We start from the raw sequence: 18800 nt of genomic DNA, 5'->3' as shown, positions 1-18800 counted from the left end.
GTTTAAAAAGATAGGCCAAAAGATTTTGCAAAGAGCCCTGTCCTATTTAATCAAGACTCTAAATATGAAGGTGGATATTTAGGACATTATTACAATATTTTTAAAATGAAACTAGTTATATTATAAAATTAAATAAAATATCATTGGATATAGACTACAGTCATTTAAAATCTGTGAATTACATCCAAGTAAACCAACCATCTGAGTTATTAAATCCATTTCCTGCTAATACAAAGCAGCATAAAAAAGTGAAGTACAATGAAACGCTTTAAAAAAAGCCGTTTTAAAAAACTGTGCAGCGGGCAGATCATGCCTTTGAAAGGAGAGATTTTATTTTACTTGAGACCACAAGGAAGAAGATAGTCTCTGTAGGAAATGGCTTGAACATTGCAAAAGGGTGTGGACTTAATTAGATGGTAACTGAACTGTTGAATTTACCTTTGTTATTTGCTCAGCATAATGAATTAACGAGATTGTCCTCCACAGTGGAATTTCAGGCACTCCTTCCATTTATCATTTGAAACCTCTGGCCAATCAGGTTTTGCAGCCTTCAGAGATTCTGTCAGGTAAATACTTAGTGGAAAGTTTGGTAGGAACTGCATTTTCCGTTGATTTATGCACAAAGGATTAAGATGAATTTGTAAAATCTTGGCCATGGCTCTGTGTAATAAGATGTGGTGTAGTTCTGATACTCCATTTAAAAAAAAACTGTTCTGGTAAATTTGTTTTGATAGATTTTTGTGCTAAATGGCTTTGGTTTTCTGTCTTGTAATCAAGAGGTCATTGAATATCCCACAGCTGTGGTATTTCTTTCTTTAATCTCCCCACTGTATTTTCCACTGAATGCATCCGATGAAGTGAGCTGTAGCTCACGAAAGCTTATGGTCAAATAAATTTGTTAGTCTCTAAGGTGCCACAAGTCCTCCTTTTCTTTTTGCGAATACAGACTAACACGGCTGCTACTCTGAAACCTGCATAGTACAGTAACCAGTGGTTCTCAACCAGAGGTTCAGGGCCCTCTGGGGGGATGCCAGCAGGTTTCAGGGGGGCCAGCAAGCGTGGTGGGCTTTAGACTCTCTAGGGCTCAGGACAGAAACTCAAAACCCCACCACTAGGGACTGCAGCCCAGGACCCTGAGCCCCACTCCCCCAAGACTGATGCCTGAGCAACTTAGCTTTGTGGTGCCCCTCTCCCTCCTGCCCCTGTGATGTGGGGCCTGAGCAACTGCCTTGCTCCCTACCCCTTAACATAGAATCATAGAATATCAGGGTTGGAAGGGACCTCAGGAGGTCATCTAGTTCAACCCCCTGCTCAAAGCAGGACCAATCCCCAACATGGGCCCTGGCTCTTATATGCAGAAAAACAATTGTTGTGACACAGGTGGGCTGTGGACTTTTTATTGCATGTTGCAGGGGGGCTCAGAAAGAAAAAGGTTGAGAACCCCTGCAGTAATTCAGACTGAGGCTAAAACATTCAGCAGAGTAATAACCAAATAATGAAGCAGGGGCTTGATTTTCCGAGGTCCTGAGTAACTACAATTCCAAATGAAATCAAAGACTCTACAATTTCAAATGAAGTCAATGACTAATATGTCTACATGATGGGCTGGGGCAATAAAATTAAACGCCTTACATTGCCTTCTCTGTGAGTATGCTGCACTGTACAAACCAGTCATGCCAGATTGTCCTGAATCATCAGTCTGAGTATTCCAAACTCTGCCAGACAGAAGGGTTTGTGTATAGTCCATGTGTTCAGTCCTAACTGTCCCAAGTGGGTAATGTGTAGTACATGTGTCCCATATTATGAGTCCAAACTCTTCTGAAGGGGTTATATAGAGTACATGGGGTGTTAATGAATGTAGGATGCTTTCAAGAGGGTTATAATACATCACCAGCCTAAAGCAGCATCTTGTTGATTTTCCCATGGATTTTAAGCCACTCCTGGCTGGTTTGTCTCACATAGTATGAACTTCAGGCGGCTGTTGCAATTTTGGTGCAGAGCATATTTATTAGGTCTGCCTCTGTAGCTCACGAGCCCCTCCGTTTGGAGATGTGCTGGTCAGTCCCAAAAGCCTAAAAAGGTCTTTAAAGAGACAAGGTGGGTGAGGTAATATCTTTTATTGTACCAGCTTTAACAGAAGCTAAGATAATACCTCATCCACCTTGTCTTTCTAATATCCTGGAACTACAACACCACTTAGGGTGACCAGATAACAAGTGTGAAAAATCTGGACAGGGAGAGGAGGATAATAGGAGCCCATATGAAAAAAAGCCCCAAATATGGGTACAATCCCTATAAAATCGGGACATCTGGTCTCCCTAACACCACTGCATATAAAAGATCTTTAGCATAGACAGATGGCTGGCTTCCAGCGGCTTGGAACAGAAGATCATGCTGGCAGTTAGGAATTTCCAGAACTATAATGTTCTCTTGCCTGAAAGATAATAAAACCATCGGTAGTGAAGCATAGTGAGGGACGGAAATAGTGAGGATTTATAAATAATGTAAAGGGAATTTGTAAAGTGCATTTTACCGTGATTTTGAAGTCCTGCTGAGTAGAGCTCACAAGACTCTGAGCCAAGAAATTTTGGGTGTGAAAAAACCCAATGATAAAAAATAGCATCTTTTGACCTTGAGTTGCTCACTCACTGTGTAGCAGTTGCAATGTAATTTTTTTTCGTGCTCAAACCATAGTGTGTTCTTTCATTTGCCTTACCAGGCCCTTCTACAGAGCACACACACACAAACAGGAGCCTTAAGGTACCTAGGAAGATGTTCTATTGTCTGATACTCAGAAAACAAGATCTACGAATTGTGTGGCTTCTTCAAGCATCAGAAAACAATAAATGCCTAGTGACATAGTTTGTAACTAATTTTTCCAGTTAGAAGTCCAAGTTTCTGTAACTGGAATAAACCAGACCATCTTCTTATGATGGAGGTGGGTCCTAACACTCTGGCTGAAGTTGGACTTGCATCAGAGGGTTTTGTATCCAAGCAAGGCTGTTAGCACATAGCTGTGCCATTAGAAAGTACTTCAAAACACATCTTTCTTCTTAATGTGTTGAAAATGGGGTCATATTCACAAGCCACTGGGGCCACTGATTGTCTGATAAGGATGCTGACAGAAAGCTAAACACATAGATGTTAAGGCAGCTAATAATCTCTGTCCAGTAGCATCCACTTAACAGTAGCTAATAGACAGTTGTCTTTTATCCAGTCTGACCTGAAACTCTAGAAGTAGGCTTGTAGTTTGTGTGCTACTACTGATTTTAATGCCAGAAAAATCCACTTTGTGAGAATGGATGGAGTGGTAATACTCTGCAAAAACTAATAGTATGGACACAACTATTACAGTCTGCCCAGGGGTGTGCACGAGGGGGTCAAGCAGGGACACAGCCCCCTGAATAATTGGTAGGGACACAGAACTCCCGGCCCCAGGGGAAGAGCGAACTCCTCCAGTACCAGGTGCGCGGCAGGGGCACAGAACGTGCCCCTCTAAAAGCCATCAAATTTTTATCCCTGTGCATGTCCCTGAGTCTGCCACACTTTGAAAAAAAATAAAAAAAAACAAAAGTGGCACCATGATGTAACTATTCAGAGAAATTGACCTGAGTCCTTCCAGGCATTTTGTGTATTTCAGTGTCCTAACTTCCAAAATTCACCACAAATCTTTATGATTGTTGATACACTAGACAATTGTACCCAGAACTCAGGTGTAGAAAACTCATATTTAATTTCTTATGATGATTTAATTTATGGTTACCTATGGCAAAAGCAGGAGTCAGTAAAAATGCAATGTAACTGAGAACACAATAGGGAACTTAAGGCAGGAGTCTGGAAGAGAAAACCAAAATGGTGGTGCAGTGATTTTTACATTTACTTGAATAAACATCCATCTTATTTAAATCAAACACAACTTCCTGTTTAGAGGCTCAGTTTAGCACCTAACTTCCACTCAGACCAAGCCCCTTTTAGTTCTAATTCAGCCACAGTCTTCCACATTCTTGGGTTCTAGTTTTGATGAAACACTTATAAAAACTGATTGAATGCTGATTGAATGTTTTTTGATTGGAAAAAAAGTTACAAATTTTTCACAAAAATATCCTTTTCCCACCAGCTTTGGTTAAAAAAAAAAAATCTAATTATGTTGAAGAACATATCCTGGGGGGACTGGAAGCTATAGTTATTTACTTGTACACACGCACACACACTCTCTCTCTCTCTTCCCTCCCCCTCCCTGTCCCTCCCGCTGGCTGAGGCAACAAACAAGGGACAACAGTCTTTATATAAGCCGTAGTAAATGTAGGAAGCATGGCCGTATTTCTCTTAACTCTTCAGAAAGGAAAATTAGAGTCATGGGACCCAAATCTGGGACAGTCTCTAAAAATAGTGAGAAAGGATGAAGGGAACTCTACGAGTGCATGAGTCTGATTTTTTTAGCGATACTGCACAACCTCATCTTTCTCTGCCTGAGTTTCCTCATATGTATAGTGGGGATGATAAAACTTAGGGTTCAATAATGTTTGTACACAACGTCACTATATCTGATGCCCACAAAAAGCGGAGTGATCAATAACAATTTAAAATAAAAGTCTGAGTCATTCCCTCCTCTGGCCTTGCTAATGTTTCTGTCTTTCTTAGATCCTGATCTTCCAAACACAAAGTGGGAGCATTGGTTACTTGAGTAGGCCCAATGACTTAAATCAGGCTCCATGTGGATGAAGCATCTGCCTAGTTAGGGCTGTCGATAAATCGCAGTTAACTCACACGATTAACTCAATCGCAATTAACGGCAGTTTTAATTGCGCTCTTAAACAATAGAATACCAATTGAACTTTATTAAATATTTTGGATGTTTTTCTACATTTCCAAATATATAGATTTCAGTTACAACACAGAATACAAAGTGTACTGTGCTCACTTTATATTATTATTTTTTATTACAAATATTTGCGCTGTAAAAATGATGAAAGAAATACTATTTTTCAATTCAATAATATTCAGTAGTATTCAGTTCAATAGTATTTTTCAATTCACCTCATACAAGTACTGTAGTGAAAGTGCTACTTACAAATATAGATTTTTTTTGTTACATTACTGCACTCAAAACCAAAACAATGTAAAACTTTAAGCCTACAAGTCCACTCAGTCCTACTTCTTATTTACAGTGTCACCTGAAAGTGAGAACAGGTGTTCACCTGGCACTTTTGTAGCTGACATTGCAAGGTATTTACGTGCTAGATAGTCTAAACATTCATATGCCCCTTCATGCTTTGGACACCATTACAGAGGTCATGATTCCATGCTGATGACTCTCATTAAAAAAATAAAGTGTTAATTAAATTTGTGACTGAACTTCTTGGGTGGGAATTGTATGTCTCCTGCTCTATTTTACACGCATTCTGCCATATATTTCATGTTACAGCAGTCTTGGATGATGACCCAGCACATGTTGTTCATTTTAAGAACACTTTCAATGCAAATTTGACAAAGTGCAAAGAAGGTACCAATGTGAGATTTCTAAAGATAGCTACAGCACTCAACCCAAGGTTTAAAAATCTGAAGTGCCTTCCAAAATATGAGAGGGACGAGGTGTGGAGCATGATTTCAGAAGTCTTAAAAGAGCAACACTCCAACGTGAAAACTACAGAATGCGAACCACCACCACCACCACCACCAAAAAAAGTAAAAGAAAATCAACCTTCTGTTGGTGAAGGCGGCAAAGAGTCCTGTGGCACCTTACAGACTAACAGACATATTGGAGCATAAGCTTTTGTGGGTGAATACCCACTTCGTCAGATGCATGTACACCAACTTCTGTTGGTGGTATCTGATTCAGATGATGAAAATGAACATGCGTCAGTCCGCACTGCTTTGGATCGTTATTGAGCAGAACCCATCATCAGCATGGATGCGTGTCATCTGGAATGGTGGTTGAAGCATGAAGGGACATATGAATCTCCAGCACATCTGGTACGTAAATATCTTGCAACACTGGCTACAACAGTGCCATGAGAACACCTGTTCTCACTTTTGGGTGACATTGTAAACAAGAAGCGGGTAGCATTATCTCCTGCAAATGTGAACAAACTTATTTGTCTGAGCTATTGGCTGAACAAAAAGTAGGACTGTGTGGACTTGTAGGCTCTGAAGTTTTACATTGTTTTATTTTTGAATGCAGTTATTTTTTGTACATAATTCTGCATTTGTAAGTTCAACTTTCATGATAAAGAGATTGCACTACAGTACTTGTATTAGGTGAATTGAAAAATACTATTTTGTTTTTACAGTGCAAATATTTGTAATTAAAATAAAGTGAGCACTGTACATTTTGTATTCTGTGTTGTAATTGAAATCAATATTTGAAAATGTAGAAAACATCCAAAAGTATTTAAATAAATGGTATTCTATTATTAACAGTGCAATTAATCATGTGATTACTTGCAACTAGTTTTTTTAATTAATCACAGCACATTATTAACAGTGCAATTAATCACGATTTTTTAAATCGCTTGCCAGCCCTAGCTTAGATGGAATAAGTTGTCTTTTTGTTCTGTGTTTCTACAGTATCTAGCACAGCAGGGTTCAGGTCTGTTATTAGGCACTACTGCAGTAGAAATAATGATAATTATTGGGGCCTTTGATAGTAAACTTTGGGGGGCAGGAACTGTCTGTATTTTGTGTCTTGAACAGACCAAGCACAATGCCAGCTTAAAGAATAATTTTGTTCAAGGATAAAGCACTACCCACTAAATACCAAGCAATTATTTGTATTAATCTGGTTCCTTCAGATGCACTTTCTAAAGCATCTCCCTGTTATGATGGTAGCAGATGTTGCTGGGTGTGTTACAAGGAGCCATTGCAAATCTCACTCAGCAGTTTGTGCTCTCCTACCCCCTTCATTCTGTATGGGCCCGGCACAGCCCTGTAAATAAAGTGACTGGCACAGGCCAGTCCCTGCAGGGCGGCCCTCAGTCGGTTCCCGCCGGCTGTGGCCGGCACAACCCACATCTCATGGGACACCACCTCGCTCTGGGTAGCGATCCGGTGCCCTCTAGGACCTAGAGGAAAGAGGGGCTGAGTCAGAGGGTGGGCCTTTCCCTTCATTGACGAAGGCGCTGCTGGTCATTGTGACGTCACAGAGCCCCACGGTCCTGTCCCTGCTGCTGGTTAATGTCACCCCAGGCGCCCGGGAGGCAGGAGCGGCAGCACCCAGAGATGTGCGGCTCTGGAGGGACCACAGGGGCCTGGATCCGGTGACCACCCCCAGACGCGTCACTAGTGCTCTAGAGGGGGACAGACCCAAGGTAAGACGAAACGGGGTGGGGTCTCGCAGGGGGCTGGTTCCAAAAGACTCCAGTCCGGGACGGGGTTTAAAGGAGCAGCCCCCTAGCCATGCTGCCTGCTCTGCCCTCCTCTGGGGCCGGAGGAGTTCTCTGGAGTTAGGGCACTCTTGCAGACTCAGCAATCGCTGCTGGCTATAGAGCCGCAGTCTCTTCCCCGGACCGGGAGGGGATCGGGGGGGGGGGGAAGGAGGCGTTTGTAAATGTACCCTAGATTGAGTGGCTGTTGTTAATATACACAGGTGCTGCTGTGTCCTCTCTTGGACGGGGGGAGCGCGGGGCTTTAGTTTTTGCTCTCTGCTAAACAATGAAGGTGAAAAAATATGAAGAGGGGGACCAGAGGAGAGAAGGGCCAGTCTGAGGGGACCAGAGCCTCAGCCATAGATGTGTTGGGTTATGTGTTAGGTTGAAAAGTACCTCCCACTATACAAAGGGAATTGGGGGTTTGTGTCTCCTGCTCCTAAGGAGAAGTCTTATCATAGCCTCTTGGCAACGTTTGTCATTGTTTTGGTTTCTAAGAGTAATTATTTTCCCTTGCTTTGTTTGACTTCTCTTCTATCTTCACTTCCCCAAATCTAATCATTAGTGTTGTGGTGGAGATATGTGTTTGTTTCCAAGCTCTTTCTGGCCTCTCTGTCCTACCCCCCAGTCCCAGGCTTTTCCCAAAGTGAGAGTTGTGTTGGCAACTTGTATGCCTGGTTGAGAGCTACTGTGCTACCTGATAGGCACTGAATGACCACAGAGACTGAACTTTCTCACTGCTAAAGTTGGTCTTTCCAGATCAATATTGAGGCACACTGACAAAGCCATGTAGAAAAACTTGTTCTCTGCTATTTGTGCTCTACCTATTTTGTGGTTAGAGGATATCAGTCTCCATCCAGGGCTGTCAAGTCAGTCTCTTTCATAAGTATTACACACTGGTGTAACAAGGTCCTAGTGCAAGAATAATTTAGGGGACCCCTTCCTGATTCCAAAATACATTCTGCTTTAAGTTCCGCACAGCCCTACTCCCAGCCCCCTTGTTCCCTAACACCTGCCTAGGTCTCCCCAGCCCCAATCTAGTCTCCAGCCCCCTCTACCTCTCCTGTTCCCCCAAAGCCCTAATCCAGCCCTCCCACCCCTACCTCTTTCTTAGCTTCCCTCCAGTTGCCTCGTGGCCCCCCTACAGACCCACAGTCTCCTCTCACTCTCCACCAGTTTTGATCCAGTCCTCCCAGCTCTCCCCAATCCTCCTCTTTCAGTCTTGCCCTCAACTCCCCCAGCCTGGATCCAATCCCCGCCCCCCCCCAGGTTCTTTTACCTTCCCTCTGTTCCCCATGTCCCTGATTGCCCTCCCCTGGTGGCTCATGTGTTTGGTCCCCGATAGCCTCATGGCCCCTTGTGCAAGTGCACCATTTGCACTATTATAGCTATGCCATTGGCACTAATTTTATACAAAAAATGAAGTAAACAGCAGGAAATGTTTCATATTAATATTAGCGATCAGATGAGGTTGGACACAAGCTGTGCTACTGTAGCACCTGGGAGTTCCAGTCATGGACCATACAACTCCATATGTTTGACCACTTTGGCTATCCCGGGCTAACTTGTGACACTGGAGGCTGTGGCTCTGACCTGATCATAGGCATGTGGGGCTTGTATTCCTGTTGTCAGATGATATATTTACATTTCCCTCCCACTTCCTTTTTTTTTTTTTTTTTAAGGTTACATCTGTGCAAGAGATGATGGAAGCATGGCAACACATTGCACCAGGAGGACTGTGTATGATTAAAATCAACTAAGTCTGAAGAAACCGTGAAAGGGACTCCCTTGTCAGTGGCTGCCCTGGTGCTGCACGGCTTTGTTTTGCCTGGCATGGAGGCAGATGGCTTGGAGTGGCTGGTGGTTCCAATGCACCAGCTGGTTTCCTGGGGTGCAGCTGGTGCGATGGTATTTGGAGGTGTGGTGCCATACATCCCCCAGTACAGAGACATCAAAAGGACACAGAATGCAGAGGGCTTTTCAACCTACGTGTGTCTAGTATTATTAGTAGCAAATATTTTGAGAATACTCTTTTGGTAAGTTGGTAATTTATTTTTTATTCTCTTACAGTGTTTGTTCTTTTTCTCTCTAATTGATTTCAAAGACGTGAGGTCTCTGAGGATGTAATATTTGGTGAGACCCACCCTTTAAAGATGTGAAGCAGAATTCAGTCTTGGTGCAGGTGGGTTCTTCTGCATCAGCTTAGAGCTTATGTACCAAATTTGTTTATCTCTTGTGTCTTCCTGATATAGTTATCAATGTTAATAAGCTGCATTTCAAAACTCTTAAGCTAACAGTGGATGCTAACAACAAGCCCACACCTAAAGTAGTTCAGAAAAATCTCTTCCTTTCTTTCCGCGCCCTCATCACTACCCTACAAGTTGCTCCATGCAGGTAGGTCTCCATTGAATTCAGTACAACTCTGCACAGGCAGACCCCGTGCCCTCATTGGCTGCTGTGGGGGTCTACCCATGGAGCTCCTTGCAGGATTAGAGCCCAAAATTTAAAGATCCACTCTTTAAAAAGCAGCCTGACAAGAAGCATTGAAAGAAGGTCCTCCTTTCAAAACAATTACATATTTTTAAAACCTCATATGTAAAGAACATTTAAAAGCAAATTTTGCTCTGAAATCTAGGCTTTGTGTTTATCAACCAATAGACCTGTCTCGTGTGTGTTCCCCACACCCCACCATGTAGAAATAAATGTTACAAAACTGCAGAGGAATATTTGTTTTTAACTTGGCCACTTCAGCATTAGGAATGTACAAGAATCTAAAAGTGCAATTGATTAGGAAATAACAGTAAGAATATTGGAAACTATTCTGAGAACAGTTTGACTAATGGAGCAATGCTGGTGGTCTGCGGAGGGAGAGCTGACGGATCACGTGCTGGCTCCTCCTACCTGTTTCCAGTTGCTTGTAAAGATCCTGAGGATCTTAACTGCAAAGAGCAGCCTGGACTCTAATAAAACATCTACAAGTCTGCTGCCGCATGTGAGTAGAAGAAACGGGTTGTTCTCTGGGACCAGAGCTAGCAATTAGATGTAGGGAAGTCATCTGTAGTGTCAGAACTGCCTGTGGGATTGGAATTGTACTTAGAGAGGAATGGAGAGAAGGGAAAGAGCATGTGGAAGAAAGGAGGCTCATGTGGTAGTGGAGAATGGGGAAAGAAAGAAACTAATGTGCAAGGGAAACAGAGTAAACAGAACTGTGAGTGATGGGGAGGAAATGAGACCTGAAAAGCCAAAGCAGATAGTATTTTTTTTTTTCCAAATATGTGAAAATGCTTGTGACAATAAAGATAGTTCTCTATTCCATGTAAGTCCTATGTATATTTAAGTATTTATCATTAACAGAGAGATGCTGTGCAATTGCTTTATTAAGAGGAGACCTGTAATCCCGAGGAAAAAATGAGAATCCCTGATTTTTAGTCTATTTTAAGTGCTCAAGCTAAGAGATATGTAAATAGCATAAATAAAGAAAAAACCACCACATTTTTAAATTGAAAGAAGTTTAAAATTTTTAAACATCTTAGAGAGTTATTTGTAAAACGAGAAAGGAAACACTTTTTAAAAAAATATTTATTTCAAGCTAATGGTGTCCTTTCATGCTATTGTTATTTTGAGTAGCTACATATTATAACAATTTCTCTAATGGATTCTAGCTTTGTGTCATTCTCTGTGTTCTGATCTTGAAAGTCCCTGCATTGTTTTAAATTGCTTCAATTGAGTCCAAAGCACAGAACCAGACTTCAAAATGCTGTCACAGTTATCAAGTTGGTGTGGCCTAGAAATAAAAGTTCAAAGTACGTGATATAGCCACCCACACTGGGTAAATACTACAGGCTTGACCTTGCAAAACCTCTAGGTTCTGATTTTTCCACCCTCACTTGCAGTGAATAGTCCCTTGCTATGCCAGTAGTTCCACTGAAATACAAGTTAGAGATGAAAAGACCCATGTACTGTTCTCTATAAAGCAACTGCCATCATACTAAAATGGTATGGTCTTAGGAGGATACCTCACACAATGAAAAGGTTATGGCATCCATGGTATTGCAGAATGTACAGTGAAATGCAAAGAAAGTGCTTTTTTGAGTGAATACAGTTCTGATGCATATGAGTGATTAATGCACAAAGCAAAATTCAGTTTTTAAAGGTACTCTTGTCTTAATCATGTCAGAGAGCAGCCAGTAATTCATTCTCTCTCGTTGTTGTTGTTGTTAAGCATAGTAATTCTTTCATTGTAATCCTACTCCTGATATCACTTTATGACCAGCTGGGGCAAGATCAGTACTTGAAACAAAATATGACTGGGTATTGACACTAAAATTTATGATTACTCTAAAGGTGTATATAGATAATGATAAAAGTTCATGATAATGATAAGAGGTGGTCCTGCTTTGAGCAGGGGGTTGGATTAGATGACCTCCTGAAGTCTCTTCCAACCCTAATCTTCTATGATTCATGGTAAAAAAAAAAAAAAAAGGCCTGTTGGATCATTTGGTCCATCCTCCTGCCAGGACAGGGCTGTTCCCTACAATTCATCTTCTAGTGTTTTTGTCCTTTCTACTTGTAAAAGCACCATGGGATGAGACTTCCACCCCACTTTGTAGACTGTTCTACAGCCTGATACATGCCTCTGTCAAGCTGGTTTTCTTGGCACTGAGCCTAAATTCTTTCCTAAATTGTTTTCCCCTGATCCCTCCACTACTCCTGGTTCTGCGCGGATGTACTATGCTAATTCCTCCCCCTTTTTGTCTAAGTGTACACGTGCGCTCGCGCTCTCTCTCTCTCTCTCTCTAGATATATAGCCATAGGTCTAGAAATATTTGAAGGGTCTAATCATGTTATTCCCCTAGCTCCAAATATTGCTTAGCATTGCTATACATATTTAATTATCTTTCCTTTCAAGCAATTTCTCTAGTCCCCTGATAGCTTTTGTTGTTCTTCTCTGAACTCCCTTGAGTTTGTCAATATCATCTGATGAAGTGAGCTGTAGCTCACGAAAGCTCATGCTCAAATAAATTGGTTAGTCTCTAAGGTGCCACAAGTACTCCTTTTCTTTTTTCTGGAACTGTTGTTCCTGGAATTGAACACACTATTACAGGTGTACCAGAGAGAGACTCTTAGTGCACTTTTTTGTGATGTATTGCCTCTGAGCACGTCCTCATAAATTGCACTGGCCTTTTTTGTATCTATATGACAATGCATACTGCTATCTAACTTTGTCTGCACCTTTAAGGCCTTCCAGAGTCACCCTCACGTTCAATATGTGCGTATCCCCACGTGATTAGCTTGCTTTTTTCCAGAACAAATCTCACTTATTTTTTGCTCATGATTCTATCATGATAATAGGGTTCAGTGCTAATGTAGTGTGCGTATTACCAACACACACACTCATGCCTGACTCCTGGTTCTTTCCTATCCCCCACAATCTCCGAAATTGTCTCCCCTGCTACTGCATGAAACCACGTATTCCCATGCACTGTGCCCACTGAACCTCCTCCATAACCCACTCCCGTAATCTGCCCCTCTTTTTTAGTTTAAAAAATCAACTAGTTTTAAAACAGGAGGAGTGTGACCTTCCCCTTGCCCTCCAATCTGAAAATAGTCACTTATCTCCATGAAATCTACTGTTAAGTGTTTCTACAGCTAAAGCTGGCATGGCAGGACTGTGATACTAACTCAGAAAATTAGTACTAGCACTAAGGGCAAGAATCATGATCGTGCCTCTATTAGATACTACTACTTTTCAAGATTTCCCTTCCAGTTATTCCACTGCCAATGAAAGAGGAGATGGCTTTTTTTTATTTTTGAAGTTAAAGGACTCAATTTTTGCCCTCCTCTTGCCCTCTTTCCTCTAATTCTTCATTTAGGGTATTATCAAAGGCTGAGAACTTGCGTCTTCACGCAATGACAGTAGTGTGATTTCCTTAACTTTGTCTCTTCAGCATTGTGTTTCCCTTGCTAAAAGTGCCTCTTAAATTTTTCTTTTGAAGTGAGTTAAAAATAATTTTAACTTTTTCCAGAGTTTTCAGCACAGTTCTGTTCAAGCAGCAGGTTTGTTTCTGCACCAGGCCTTTGCTGAAAGGCAGTGTGAGAAGACCTGTACACAAGAAATAATAAATCTGTATTATTATAGACAATAATAGGCCTGATTCTGCTTTCCTGGTACATGTACAACTCTTATTAAAAATCACTAGGCATTTAGATGTGCGAGCTATAATGGTTGTGGACTAGCTGCGTTGCTGTCCCTTCTTTGGGTCTCATGAATGCAACTCCTACAGGTGGCAGGCCTCAGGCCTTTACCTCACCTGGGGTGGATTTCTGCAATTCACCCACTCTCAAACAAGGACATGGTTGACGCTCAGGGGGCTGTAACCCATGTCTTTTGTCTCTCTCTATCCCAACCTGTCAGCGTCTCCCAGCTCACCTAATAGCCCTCTGCTTTTTCTAGGGTCTTTGAGGTTTTAGCTCTCCTTTGATCCCAGGTATAGCCTCTGGGAGGTTATCACATTCTAACCTAGATAGAGCCAGCTTTGTTATGGCTCCTCTGAAGCTGAGTACCTGAGACTGACTTATCTAAATCACTGTTTTATGGTTGTTATTTAGCACCCCTTTGCAGTCTCCTTTGACTTATCTCTGTGCGTGCAAGCAGGCAGCAATACACAATTGCTCTAGGAAACAGTCCTACACAGTTTTCATAAGGGATAGTACAGACATTTCCCCTATTTGTCACACGAGCATCTGACCCAGTATGTTGATTCTTAGAAATTACATATTAAGTCTTTGACCCTTTTTAATACGTCATCTTAAAAAAACCTTTGACTGTAACATTTTAGACCGACTCTGGAACTTTCATCTGCAGATGCGATGAGCAACCTCCGCCCATTGGGAGTAGCTCACATATGACGTGATTCATGTGACTCTCAACCTTTTGGGGTCCATAAGTGTGCTGCTGATGAAAATATCTGTGAGCACGAATGGAAAAAACGTAGTTGTGTGAATGTGCGTGACAGTTACTAGCAATTTGTGAAAAAACCTCTGCATTCTAAAAAATTCTCTTCTTCGTTAGCATTCTCATTAGCAAGCCAAGGCATCCCCTCCTCATCTCTGAGTTAGGCTGTGATGGGTAGACAAGTAAAATCCTGTGTGACATTATGGAAAAGACTTTTATATGCTCACCTTTGGTTTGATGCTGAGGATGCTACTCACCTAGCAGGGTCAGTCAGATACACAGGAAAAGAAATAACCAATTATTTCTGTGGAGGGACCACAGTGTGTAGGGGAAAGGGTGGAGAGAAGTTTCATTCAACACTGCTCACTAGAATACAGTTATTTTGTTGTAAAGTTCATAATGGGGTTTCCTGAGTTTGGTGTACAAAATGTTCCACAGACTGTTTAATATTAGCAGAACAAATACGTGGCCTACGCCAAGGAAAGGAAATTTGAAAAGATTTCTCTGAAGTAGATGGTAGGCGTTCTAGTTATATCTTAATAAGTAAGGTCAGCCAACAGTAGTCCTGCTTCCTGCTGTGCTCAGCAGGCTGGAGTCTTTTGAGTTGTGGTGCAGTCCTTTGTCTCATCAAATTGAGATGTACTAACTGCCATATAAGGTTACCTGTGATTTCTTTAATTTTTTTTTATAATTGCAGGATAAAGCACTGTAGCCTTTGCTCTACTAATTAAAAAATAGGAATGGTTGATAGGCCAAGGCTGGTTTTCCTGAGCTGAAGTGCCCAAGATATGGGTTGGGGGAAACATGTGAATGAAGTCTCCTGAATAAAAGACCATTTTCCTTTATCTTAACTTCCCATATTTGTTCTTTGTCAGCCAAAGAAACACTGAGCATGCAGCTGCAGTCAGTTTACTGCCTGGGTGTGTGTTAAAGTCCTGGTGGCAGATCCTTGGCTGGTGTAAATTGTCACAGCTCAGTTCGCTGCAGTGGAGTTCTGACAGTTTACACCAGTTGAGCATTATGCCCCTGATCCAGGGCCTACTGAGGTAAATGGAAAGATTCCTCCTGACTTTCAGAGGGCTTTGATTATGCAATATCTTGGATGCCTCTAGATGGGTTTAGGGATAAAGCTTCCTGTCAATTTGAATATTTATTTGTATTATCATAATATGGAGGAGCCCTAGTCATAGGCCAGGACTGCACTCTACAAACCCAGATCAAAAAGATGGTTTCTGCCCCCAGGAGCTTACAGTCTAAATATATGGCATGAGACAAGAGGTGGATACAGGCACATGGGGTAGTAAAGGGAAAAAAGAGACAATATTCGGAATCACAAGTTGCACCACATTTTTCCCCCCTAATAGTTCTAGCATATAGTTTTAGTGGGTCACTGTCCTGAAGCCACACAGCACTGCCAAAAAGCTTCAAGCCCTGGAGGAGTTCTCCAGCAATATGTTCACCTTAATTTAAAGCTGCTGAGACTGGTTTAAGGGACCCTTCCAGTTTTGAATATCTTTTGAAACTATTTTGAAAAAGTTCAGTGCAGACCTCAGCTTTCAGATTACTTTTTGAGCAAGTATATTCCACTTAATCTCATTTATTTTAATCAGAACAAGCCCTGGCCCAAACAAGTCTCTAACAAGATCTTGGGTTCACTGCTGCCTAGGATAGAGTGAGGTGTGTGTGTGTGTGTGTGTGTGTGTGTGTGTGTGTAAATAGTAATGCAGTTGTGCCTGGCAGTCCCAGTCATTGACCAGTACCCTGGTTGTGCAAGGTACTGTACAAACACAGATTGAAAAAAGATGGTCTCTGCCCCCAAAGAATTTACAGTCTAGCCTGCACAGTGTGAAGGGGAAAGGTAGGCAGCTGCAGTTATATCTGACCTTTCTCCACACTGACTAGTCCTCGGCTCTGATAGTGGGTGATCTAGGGGCATCTACTGGCAGGACTGTTTGAGGGATGGGAGAAACTTCTGCTGCTTAGACTTTATTTTGGCTTTACTGATTAAAAAGAATTGCTGGTCACTAGTGTAAAGTGAAGGTGAGAAGATACTACTGACCAGCAAAGGAGTCCCCTAGTAGAGAGAATGCCATGGTAGGAGAGTGCAGTGCATAGAGCAGCTTTCTCATACTAATTGTTACTGAAATAGAAATGCCCACATGACTTCCTCTCTTCAATCACTAGCATTTTTCGGCAAACTTTATTTTGTACAGGAAGAATAAAATATAAATGTAGGTTTTAATATATTATTTTAAAATATATGTTCTGTGCCACACAAAATCTGGGGAGCTCACATATGGAGAAGCAGTTCTTAGCAGGCAGATCATATTCTGAAACTAGTTTTGTTTTCTCTTTTACACTTCCTGCTCACTACCATTGGGCTGCTGCATCAAGCTGTCGCCTATGAGCCTGATAGTTTGGGTTACACAGTGTCAGCCTGTAACCCAGCTTCCACCCTGCATTAGAATCTCTTAAGAAACCGCAGAGGATCTTGACCTGGTCTTTAAATGCTATAGTAGGTTAGCGTATTAAGCTTTCATATCCAAAGACTTGCATTCATACCCAGCTTGGCTGCTAGTGAAGTTAAGGTTAGTCTCTGCCAACTCCTTGCTTTTTAGATCACAAAACTGGTAGACAGTGTGGCTTGTCTCCACACAAGTCTTGCAGTTTCTGTCAAGGTAGGCCCAGGACTGGAATAACAGGATTGTTGCAAGAAGATGGAGGTGCGTTGGTAGAGTTATTCAGACAAACTCATGGTGACTAGTCAGTTTGTCTGGCTCTAGCCCAGTTCAGCCTCTCAGTTTTATGAACACTAACAGTTAAGATTATTTTAAACAGAAAATATTACTGGTATTTAAAGAAAGTTGTATATGTTCAAAAAACCAGAACTCTTTACTGTGATAGTTTAAAATATTGTATAAGTAGACAGGGAAACTACTTCGAGGTCTGACATTGGACACCCCAAATCTGTAAATGTCACAGTTGTTTAGCTATATAATAGTTACCAGCCAGAAACTTGGAAAGAAAGAACAACAATAAAAAAAAATGCTTCAATCCTGTATTCCTCTTTCCCTGAGCCCCAGTTAGTACCCTAAGGATCCCTCCTACTTTTATGAACAGCTTCTTTACTGTCCCCACCCTCAAGCCCTGCTTTAGCTAAAATATTCACCACCTTTGGCAGGTGGGGAGAGAAGGGTTGAATGCTGCTTCTGAAACATCTAGAATAGTCACTGCATAGCAACACGAGGCTCTTCTCCACTTCCAGTCCCTGTCACCACCCCAGCCCATTTGGGAATGGAGAGGTAATAGAATCTTAAATTTGGATCCCCCATGTCCTGGTGTGATGCTTTTGCCAGGCTGGCTCCTGAAGCATAATTTCAAATACAAACTGGAGTGTACATGATGCTTTCCCCATGTTAATGTCCATTATGTTGACCAAAATAGGAGCTGTTTGCTTTCAAGTTGTTTAGAATAGAACACTGTATCTAGAAGAATTTCACTTGAAGTGCGTTGGCTAGGCAGAATCATAGAATGAAAGTTTATGTAGTGCAACTTTTGTCCTGTGTGTGCTGGAGTTTGTTAAATTCTCATATGTTGTTTGAAGTGGCTATGGAAACTTTGCCATGTATGTTCAGTCCCAGGTGAACTCTCTTGTGTAGTGTTTTTTTTCCCCTTCCATCTTATATCTAAAGTGCTAGATGACTCAGAAGGTTGATAATACAGCTTTCCATCTCTGATCTGATTACTAGTTCTAATGTGCCACTAGCTTATGATATACTTGTGGCACCTTAGAGACTAACCAATTTATTTGAGCATAAGCTTTCGTGAGCTACAGCTCACTTCATCCGATGCATTCAGTGGAAAGTGTAGAAGATCTTTTTATATACACACAAAGCATGAAAAAATACCTCCTCCCACCCCACTCTCCTGCTGGTAATAGCTTATCTAAAGTGATCACTCTCCTTACAATGTGTATGATAATCAAGGTGGGCCATTTCTAGCACAAATCCAGGGTTTAACAAGAATGTCTGAGGGGGAGGGGGGGTAGGAAAAAACAAGGGGAAATAGGTTACCTTGCATAATGACTTAGCCACTCCCAGTCTCTATTCAAGCCTAAGTTAATTGTATCCAATTTGCAAATGAATTCCAATTCAACAGTTTCTCGCTGGAGTTTGGATTTGAAGTTTTTTTGTTGTAATATAGCAACTTTCATGTCTGTAATCGCGTGACCAGAGAGATTGAAGTGTTTTCTGACTGGTTTATGAATGTCATAATTCTTGACATCTGATTTGTGTCCGTTTATTCTTTTACGTAGAGACTGTCCAGTTTGACCAATGTACATGGCAGAGGGGCATTGCTGGGACATGATGGCATATGTCACATTGGTGGATGTGCAGGTGAATGAGCCTCTGATAGTGTGGCTGATGTTATTAGGCTCTGTGATGGTGTCCCCTGAATAGATATGTGGGCATAGTTGTCAA

The 18800-nt window shown here is 41.6% G+C and overlaps 1 protein-coding gene across 3 annotated transcripts in view; it reads left to right on the top strand.

Moving 5' to 3' along the window:
* The first annotated feature begins 7153 nt into the window (after positions 1-7153).
* SLC66A2 (solute carrier family 66 member 2) overlaps positions 7154-18800 on the top strand; it is a 110550-nt gene continuing 98903 nt past the window's right edge. For all 3 annotated transcript variants that reach the window (XM_077810535.1, XM_077810534.1, XM_077810536.1), the window contains exons 1-2: positions 7154-7307; positions 9047-9400. In XM_077810535.1, the coding sequence (XP_077666661.1) occupies positions 9198-9400 (203 nt within the window). In that variant the 5' untranslated portion in view covers positions 7154-7307; positions 9047-9197. The remainder of the gene's footprint in view (positions 7308-9046; positions 9401-18800) is intronic.

The sequence above is a fragment of the Eretmochelys imbricata genome, chromosome 2, assembly GCF_965152235.1.
Source record: "Eretmochelys imbricata isolate rEreImb1 chromosome 2, rEreImb1.hap1, whole genome shotgun sequence".
NCBI lineage: Eukaryota > Metazoa > Chordata > Testudines > Cheloniidae > Eretmochelys > Eretmochelys imbricata.
Note: the sequence above shows the minus strand (reverse complement) of the source record. Positions and strands in the feature narration are given on the sequence as shown.